Source organism: Vitis riparia, chromosome 14, assembly GCF_004353265.1.
Source record: "Vitis riparia cultivar Riparia Gloire de Montpellier isolate 1030 chromosome 14, EGFV_Vit.rip_1.0, whole genome shotgun sequence".
NCBI classification, from domain to species: domain Eukaryota; kingdom Viridiplantae; phylum Streptophyta; class Magnoliopsida; order Vitales; family Vitaceae; genus Vitis; species Vitis riparia.
The window spans coordinates 20,897,912-20,907,980 of record NC_048444.1 but is presented as its reverse complement, the minus strand read 5'-3'; the positions used below and the strand labels follow the sequence as shown (position 1 = coordinate 20,907,980).

Genomic DNA, 10,069 nt, shown 5'->3' with positions numbered 1-10,069 from the left:
AAATGAGTTTTAATCAACTTTTTAATGTCATTGACTTCGGTTTTTAATTTTCAAATTATGTTTATAGATTAATAAATTTTATGTATTTAAATATAATTTGATTTGAAATTTATTTATTTAACATTTTCTATTTTTAAAAACAAAAAAAAATATTTTTGAATCATACTAATTCTTAAAATTTTAAAATTTTATTCTTAAGTGGTTGTAGACTTGTAGGTCCAATTTATATAGTTCTATGTTACTAATCCAACTTTTATTTTAATTTTTTTCTAAATTTGTTGCTTTACAAAAGGAGAATTAAGCTTTGTCATTTTATTCTGAGGCAATATATCTTTGACTTTCATTTTTAATTATCTTTAAATAAATTTAACATTACATATATAATTTTTATAAATTAATAATATTATATGTTATTTATTTAAAAAAAATGTGATAGTCATGTTTATCCACTTAAGTGATTTATGAAGTAAAATACATCAATTTTAACATGTTTACTTCCAAGAAAGTATTTAAAAATATTTTTTTTCATATTGGATTTTACTATAAATAAGGGTGCAACTTGAATGGGTTCCCCCAACTCAACTCGGCATTTGGGTAAATTTGAACATTCATTTTCAATACTTAGGTTGAGTTTGAGTTAGAATTTTTTTAACTTGAACTCAATTTGGATTAGACTCAGTTTAAGGTTTAGATAACTTTGAGCCTAACCCAAACCTGATTTAATTTTTTACAATATTTATAATGCATATTATCATATATAATAATATTCATTTTCTTGTTCTAACTATTTAACTTTTTATATAAATGATTAAAAAAAAAATTGAAAAATATTATAAGTGGATTTTAAATTATATAACTCAACCAACTTGAACTCAACATGATTAATCCGAGTTTAACCTGATCAATTTGAATCTAACTTGAACAATTTGAACTCAACTCGAGTTTAAAAAAATGAGGTTGAGTTGTACTTGAATTGAATATTTTGAGTTAAAGTTTGGGTTGAATTTAGTTCAGATTGATTGTCACTTAATTCGGGTCAGGCTTAGATTACTTATTAGCCCGATATAGTACGTGAGTTGTAATCTAACTATGAAATAAGAAGAAAAATAAAAACTTATATATTTTCGCCATTAAAAAATACGTATTTAATTTTATTTATTTATTTTAAAAAAGGGACATGAGTCCACAACGTACACATGCTTCCAAGGGCCAGGACACCGCATTCATGATATTATCTTACTCTGTTCTGTTCAAGATTTACAAGCAAGGAAACGAGAAACAGAAGAGAAGAAGAAAATGGCGGCCGCCCTCTATCTCTCTTCAATTCCAAAACCCACGCAAACCCTCTCCTTCTCTTCTTCTCACTCCAATTTTTTCAACCCCAAGTCTCTGGTTGTGGCTCGGAGCCGGACCCGAATCCGAACCCAGAAGCGTCTTACCTGTACCTGCTTGTTTGGTCTCGGCGTGCCGGAGCTTGTCGTCATCGCCGGCGTCGCAGCACTCGTTTTCGGCCCCAAGAAGTTGCCGGAGGTCGGCCGCAGCATTGGAAAGACTGTCAAAAGCTTTCAACAGGTCGGTTCCTGCGTTTCGTTCAATTTTTTGTGTTCTTTTTTAGGGTTATTAGGAGATGAACTTAGGTTTTGATTATGGAACTAAGGTGGAAAATCTTGATTATTTCTTCTGTAAGTGAGAAAATTTAGGAGAAAAAACATAGAAGGGCAATGAATCTAATGGATTCTTGGGGTTTGGGATGCGAGCTTTAAACCACTGTTTGGCTTAATTTAGGAATCTCCTGATAAGGAGGAGTGACTTGATCCAAATTGAAGGGGCTCGAGGCCAGATGAAGGCCAAAAGGAATTTGATTGAGGCAGTGAGAAAAGACATTATGGCCTGTAATGCATTGTATACATAACCTTAGATAAAGCTGAATTGCTGACATGTGGATGGGGAACTTAAGGTCATAACATGAAAAAAATCACAATTTCTCATTGTTTGATACAAGATATGAGCCTAAGTAAAGCAGAATGGTTAAAGTAAGGCTTTGCTGGGTTGAGCCAGTTCTAGATGTTCACAGAGCTCCTTTTTTCAGCTGGTGAGTCCATGAAATGTGCTATTTCTATAGCTACGTCAGTTTTGGGCATTGATTATGTTCCTCTGCTGGTTGTCAGAGTGTTGAGTTTTGCTTTGCAGTTATATTGTATAGCTCAATTTTGGAATCCACTGCTTCTTTGTTTGGATTAAGGATAAGTGGTTGGAAATGGTAAAAGAAAACATGTTGAATAGATGGCAAAAAAAAGTAGCATAGAGAGCTCAGGAAAAGAATATAGCATATGTTTGTGTGTTCCATGATGGAGTTTGGGGCTTACTGTTTTTTCTTTCTTTCTTTCTTTTTGGCTTCATGACAATAGGAGGAAGAGACACCATTAACAAGACCTTATACTTGCTTTTTGAAATGAGTATTTAACTAGTTCTTGTCCAAACTAACTTTTATGTATGATAGTTTGATAGCTATCTCTTAGGTGAGCCAAAGAGTGAAATTTGAGCCTCTTTTTTCAATTATTGGTTATCAAAGTATAATTTTTTATAGGAGATTGGCAGATGAAATTGCTCAATTGAGGGAATATGGAAGTTTACACCTTTATGTCACGCCGCATCTACTGAACAAAACTGATGTGGGCTGTGAGAAAGGAGAAAAATGGGGAAAAAAATAAAAAAGGGTGGAAACACAGGCTGCTAGATTGCTCAAGGTCAAGGGTTCCAAGTCTAGATCCATCATGTCTAACCAAGTTTTAAAAGCTCAAATTTGCATGATATAATGTGCTAGTGACTTTAGATTAACTCGAACCTGTTTAAAATATCCGTACAGGCTAAAAATTCCCCATAGAAAAACTTTGAAGAATATATATTTTGTGGCCATTTCTGTAATTTAGTCACTATTTAAAAAATCAGAGAAAAGAACCTAGAGATTCTAGACCATTTTAATTAAACCCTTAATTTTTGTTAATTTTTTTTATAGATATAACACAATTATTCTGTTTCAATTTCTTTATTTATCCATCTTTTTTTGTGAAGTATTTAGAAAATGCCCCAATATGTATTTTTGAAAAAACAAAGAACGCTTATTTCTGAAATCCTTTTTCTAGCTCAAATATATATATATACATATACATTTCAAAACCAATGGTTTCTAAGTCTAATTCTACAGGTTGCCTTGTGCTTTTGGTTGATTATATCAATTCATTATTTGAATGTGTTATGTAAACCATTATATTATATTTAGAAAGTGAAATGGTATAGTACTATGCGATTTTATTTTTGTTTCTGTTTTGATTTAGTAATTCCATTATTTATATATGGTGTGATAACCATTATATAACATTTAGATGTTAAAGTAATATAGTACTGTATAAATTGATGTTTCTTATACGCTTGTAAGCAATCATTTTCGTCCCATGGACACCAATATTTTTTTTTGATAGGTAAATAAGAGCTTGTATTAGAAATGCCTAGAAGCGGCAAAAACAATACACATGAAGTATACGAACAAACGCCCAAGAAACTAGGCAAAAAGAAGACAAAAAACCTTTCCCCTTACTAGACAAACAACCACTCTATAAAATTAATCATAGACAACGTATGATTCTCTAAATACACTCTAGCCCAATTTACAAAAGCATACAACAAAGAATATTTGATAGCTTGGTCGGATCATTCGACATCATTGAATACTCTTTCATTTCTTTCCTTCCATAATGTCCACATTAAGCATAAAGGGGCAGCCCTCCATGCCTTCTCTCTTCTCTTGCCCACAAAAGCGCCATGCCAACCAAACAAATTTCTTTTAATCGAGGAATGCAAAACCCATTGTACACCAAAGAGGGAGAAGATCAAATTCTAAAACATTCTAGCCTTCTTGCAAAACAAAATTAGATGGTCACTGGTTTCCTCTTTTTCTTTACACAAGTGGCACCTATTCAGCATATTCCATCCCCTCTTTTTGAGCTGGCCGATGGTCGAAATTCTGTTCCAAAACGTTTCCCAAGCAAAAAAACTTACCCTTATTAGAGCTTAAGACCTCCAAATAATACTCCAAGGGAAACGATCACTTGAAGCCCTTGTGAAGGAGCAGCAAAGGGATCTAACAGAAAAAATGTCATTCCTACTTTCTTTCCAGCTCAAAATACCCTCTGCATCTTTTCTCACGACCAAAGGTTGAAGTTTCCAGCGCAAGCCCTCCACCTCTTCCATCTCCCAATCATTAAAATGTCTTGAAAAGGATTCCAACTACCTAACTCCCTGCCCTCCTCCTAAGCGTCTGAAACCCACTCCTCTTTCTTAATCGCTAACATAAATAAATTAGGGAAAGCTTCTTTTAGTGATTGGTCCTCACAACACAAGTCTTTCCAAAACTTAACCCTTTTCCCATTCCCTACAATAAAGCAGGATCTACAACGAATGCCCTCTCATTCTTTTCTTATGGCATTCCACATCCCCACACTATAGATTCCTCTTACTCCTCTCAAACACCACCCCTCTAACTCAAATTTGCCTATGATGACTTGTTTCCAAAAGGACTCCCTTTCTTCAGCAAATCTCCAACTCCACTTCCCTAGTAAAGCTTTGTTTAGGGCCACAAGACTACGAATTCTTAAGTCTCCCTCCTTCTTATAAGCATAAACCAAACTCCAATTCACCAAATGGGGTTTTTTCTCTAAGGCACCACCGCCCCATAAAAAATCCTTTTGAATCTTTTCGCGTCTTGCACACACCTTCTGCAGAATGACAAAGAGAGACATGAAATAAATTGGAAGACTTGATAAGGTGCTTTTGATCAAGGTAAGCCTCCCCCCTTAGAGAGATATTGCCTCTTCCACATAGACAATCTTTTTTGAATTTCTCTTCCACTACATCACACACCCTTGAAGATTTAAAAGAGGCACTCAAAGGAAGTCCCAAATAAGAAGTGGGAAGCTTCCCTGCTCTACACCCCATCACTGAAACAACATCCTCCAAAGACTGAATCCTTCCTACAGGAATAACCTCACTTTTATCTCTATTCACTTTTAAACCAAAAATCGCCTTGAGCCACATAAACACCCAGCTCAAGTATCTCAGTTGGCCACTGTTGGCCTCACAAAAAATTGGACTGTTGTCAGCAAACAGAAGATGGAGCAAATCCCTCCCTTCTCTACTACTTCTTCCCACCTTAAACCCCTCAATGAAGCCCCCGTGTCTGGCTTTGAACAACAACTGATTGAGAGCCTCCATGATCAAGATGAAAAGATAAGGAGATAACGGGTCGCCTTGTCTCAAGCCCCTAGTGTTGTAGAAATGCCCAAAGGAGTTCCGTTGATTAAAACCGAGAAGCTAGCTATGGAAATGCACCGCTTGATCCAACTAATCCACCTCTGACCAAACCCCATATTAGACATAATAGAAAGAAGGCAATCTCAGTTGACATGGTCATATGCTTTCTCAATGTCCAATTTTAGAAAGAGACTAGGGTTATTATTCTCTAACCTAGAATCTATAGCCTCACTAGCAATAAGCACGGTGTCCAGGATCTGTCTACCCTGAATAAAGGCATGCTGGTTCTTAGAAACCACCTCCCCTACAGCTAACTTCAGTCTATTTGCGAAAACTTTAGCAAGCAGCTTGTACAGTCCCCCAACCAAATTGATCAGTCTAAAGTCTTTCAACTCTTCTACATCCCCCCTTTTTTGGAATCAGAACCAGGAAAGGGGAATTTAGGCTCCTCTGGAACATGCCAAGATGAAAGAATTCTTCAAAGAAAGCCATAATCTCAGCTTTGGTAAAATGCAACAAAAATGCCAAAACACCATGGTGAAGCTGTCTGAACCTGGCGCTTTGTTGCTAGTGAGGCTGCACAGGGCTTCAAACATTTCTTCTTTCGAAAAAGGCACCTCTAAACTTCTAGACCTTTCTCCCCCCAGTACTCCAAACTGTAAACCCCCAATGCACGGTCTTCAATCCTCATTTTCCGTCAACACAGTCTGAAACCCTGCACACCCCAACCTCGATCTCTTCCTGTTACATTCTTATTGTTTAGACATGTAAGAGAATAAAGGGTGCTTCCTATTTTTAGGAAGTTAGTTTCTATTCCTATCTGCGGAGTTAGTAGAATAAAAAGGCAAATCATTGTAGATTGTATTTTTTATGGTTTTGATAAATAAAATGCAGTGCATCCCCCTCTATTTCTGTGGCTGGTTGGCCAACTGATTCACCAGTGGGTCAATTGCCAGGAGCAGTAACCTTTTCATTCTTTTGGTCTACTCACAGGGTTGACCTAGCGGACTCAGTTTTTTTCCCTATTCAACTTCTTTGGTCCCCTAATGACCTATTAAAGTTGGTATAATTAAACCTTGAAGACTTACCGGTCACCATTTTAGCCTAATTTTGGGGCCCCATCACAACCTTGGGTTCCAACACAAGAAATCTAGGGTGAGTTTTGAAGCTAGTCTTCTACATCCTGTTCTGCCAAGAAATGATTTCCTAGAAACAACAGAATTAAAGGTTTGTCTCATAACATTTTTATTCTTTTTTGGCCAGATAAGGAAAGTTTGATTCTGTGTGTATGAGTAGCTTTCTATAGCTTCTGTTGGGCAATGCAAACTTCATCACAGTAAGACATTTCCTTCTAGATGGTAAAATAAAGGTGTCCCCAGCAATGCCAAGCATCAACATCTTACATAAAGCACACATCGGAAAATACCCAGCCATCTGTTTGATAACAAGAACATGCACTCATTTTGAGACTAACACAAAGATATAACCTATATTCAAAACAAATCTCCATTCAAAATGCAACTGGAAAACATCTACCTTCTTTTTTTTCTCTTTTCTTTCGTGCTGTTGAAAGTCCAAAAGCTAAAAGGCATTTCTCGTTCTCCTCTTTGAATATTTGGTTTCTTAATTGGTATTCTTCAGAAATGGTGAAGGCACTCATGGTCTTCTCAGAGAATTGCAGTATTTGACTTCCTTGCAGTTGGACATAAACTTGCTGAAAACTTGTCCTGAAATTGCAGGACCTCCGTTTGTTGCCTGGAACCTTAACATTGTAAATTTATGTTTAAAGTTCTTTATATGGGAATTCATTTTTGCTACAAAATAATAATTTGTCATTTTGATCTCTCCTTGTTACCTGGAATCTTGACATTATAAATTTATGTTCGAAATTCTTCATATGAGAATTCATTTTTGAACCAAAATTATTATTATTTTTTCATTTTGGTGTAGGTGGCTGCTTATGCCCTCTGTCTTCACAAGCAAACACCTTGACCATTTATAAGCATCTGCAATAAATTATTTCAGGAAAATAACTTTCATGGTTGTCTGACCCTCTGAGTGCACACAGCCTGGGTACTCTAGTGCTGTACACATTATTATTATTTTTAATAATAATAATTGCTCTTGAATTTATTATTGTTATTAATTGCTATCTTCTTCTGATCTATATATATATTGAAATGCCCACACTATGTTGTCTGATAGACTTGGCTTTGGTGGTTGTCCTTTTCTTTAAATCCCAATATATTATTTTACTTTCTTAATGGAAGGATTACCACTCAGCATTTTCTTTTTCTTTGGTTTTTTATTTGCTTGTTCATGTCTGATATGTGAGTGACAAGGGCTATAGCTTCTTCCTGCATATATATATTGTAGACATGAGTTTTATTTAAGTACAAGTGGTGAATGCCCTAATTGGTCTAGACATCTCATTGACTTTTGCTGATGTCTTACATATTGCACTACTAGTGAGTGTGTTTCAAATCCTACATAGAAGACAAAGGGCTCATTAAATTTTAATGGGACCCAAACACCCCTTCTTATCAACCCTCTATACTTCAAAAGAAAGAGGGAAAAGGAAAAGAAACGATAAAGGTTTCATCTTTATTGAGGCTTTCTTCCAGACATGATTGACAAGGTTTCATTGTCTGGATTTGTCTAGTAGGTATTTTGCTACTTTTGTATGTTGCTTAAAACCGCTACTCCACCTACTATTATCTAAATGTTTGAATAATATTTGACTTCATAATACCATGCCCGGCCATTTTAATGCGTATCTTGGATGTTGCAGGCAGCAAAGGAGTTTGAAACCGAGCTGAAAAAAGAACCTGCTTCCGTCACAGAGGCCCCAGTGGAGACACCTGCAACATTAAGTGAAGAGAAGGAAAAGGATGTGGAGGTCTCAAGCAAAAAAGAGAGTTTATGAGGTTGTAGAACTATGATTTACTCTATATATTTGGCCATGGTTTTAGTGTTGTTTCTCAGGGGTTTGTACAACATAATAATTGAGTTCTAGTCTAGATCAATTATGTGAGAAATTTTCCTTCAAACAACCTAGACCCACCATGCTTCATGGTTCATTCACCCTTGATTGTTTTATGAATTCCCTCATCAGCTTCCCTAGAAATCTTCCTTTCCTTGGCATTTCAATCATTATTGGCATTGCCCAGCCGCTAGATTTGAATATAATTTTTATTCTGTTGCTTTTAGGTAGAGTCTTCTAGAGAGGTTCCACAGTAGAGTTGACATGTAATGGACTATTATCTTATCATCTTGCTGCCATCACCATTATGCAATCCGCCAGGTGGGGCATCTCAACATCTCAACATCTGTCTGGATTTAGGGCATGATGACCCTTGTTTTTTGGGCCTAACATTCCCACACTGACATTATATAATACTCAATCAACACTAAACTAGTGTTGTTTTGGTAATATAACCTATTGCAACCTATAGAATTTTTGGGTAACCACCATATCTCTATGTCCATAATTATTGGATGTTCCAAAATGAATTTTAGTGGTTGAATCAATTGGATTGATCTTAAATATTAGAATCTTTCATTTTTAAATGGCTTAACATTATTAATATTTTCCTTGTCATCAAAAGTATCAAATAGACTTATGGGAAAATTCTAGAGTATGATATGATACCCATGAAAGATGTGATCTAGATCGTAATTTATCGAGGGTATAAATAAATAGATTCGATCGATGTAAATACTTTTATATGATCGCGAATGCTATAAAAGCATGTAATAAAAAATATGTATATGATATTTTTTTCATTGATATCCTTTTGGGTATATAATGAATTGATACTCCACTATATCAGCAATTTGAGTTATACATAGAAAAATATTGCTCTTTCCTTCATTATTTTTTGTTACCTTTTCAATTCTTTGGTGTCGTTGGTTGTTGCCACTTGCTCACTTTAGTCCAAGTTTAATCTATGTTTTTTTATTTTATTTATTTTTAATTATCTTCTAAAGTAATTATGAAATTGTGAACAAAAATTCTGGAAGGGAATGATTGATGATTGAGTTTCAATTGATAATGATTGGGGTTCTTATTGTTAGATTCATGATTTACTTATTCAGAGGGGGATTAAAGAGAGGGCACATCAGCATGAGAAAAACATAAGGAGGAGCTGGACCCTCCCACCATCTGATGTCCTCCAAATACATGAATTTAAGCATTTGGTGCATATGTCCCCCATTTATTATGAAATGATTGACTCTTCATTATCACCATTTCCATCCCTATGAAAACTACTCCCCCCAACTTGTCCTACCACTCTTTTGGGACTTGCCCCTCTTTGTATTTATTTATGAATACACTTAATTTTGAATATATTAATTACATACTTATATTCATAATATAAAAACATTTTTAAGTCCAATTATTAATAAAATGATAATAACGTATTTATTAAGTATGATGGTAGTGGTTTTTTTTTTTTTTTTTTTTTTTTTTTTTTTTTTTTAACTGAATGAAAAAAGTTTATCATTTAATTAAAAATAATTTATTGATATAAACTAATATAATTAATTTGAATGTATTGAAAATATGTTTGATTTAGTTATGTTGGTTGACATAACGTGTTACTTTTAGCTGAAAATAAAAAATCTAATATTTTGGTTTTTTTTCATTAAAAAACAAACATTTTGTGGGGTTATTTCTTTTTTCTGTATTTATCTTTAAAATCATAAAAGGATTAAGTTGATGTTTGGATTGAATTTTGAGAAGTCGAAAACATTTTTT

At 34.6% G+C, this 10,069-nt stretch overlaps 1 protein-coding gene across 1 annotated transcript; it reads left to right on the top strand.

Moving 5' to 3' along the window:
- The first annotated feature begins 1,233 nt into the window (after positions 1-1,233).
- LOC117931451 (sec-independent protein translocase protein TATA, chloroplastic) lies at positions 1,234-8,516 on the top strand. Its single transcript, XM_034852465.1, has 2 exons — positions 1,234-1,572; positions 8,099-8,516. Exons 1-2 carry the CDS (start codon positions 1,297-1,299, stop codon positions 8,231-8,233), a joined length of 411 nt encoding a protein of 136 aa, XP_034708356.1. The 5' UTR covers positions 1,234-1,296; the 3' UTR covers positions 8,234-8,516.
- The last annotated feature ends 1,553 nt before the right edge of the window (positions 8,517-10,069 follow it).

What these genes read in the sequence shown, in the direction of transcription:
- LOC117931451 (XM_034852465.1), top strand. Translation starts at nt 1,297, where the DNA reads ATGGCGGCCGCCCTCTATCTCTCTTCAATTCCAAAACCCACGCAAACC. An exon ending in CTGTCAAAAGCTTTCAACAG is followed by an intron (nt 1,573 to 8,098) that starts GTCGGTTCCTGC and finishes TGGATGTTGCAG; the next exon opens with GCAGCAAAGGAGTTTGAAAC.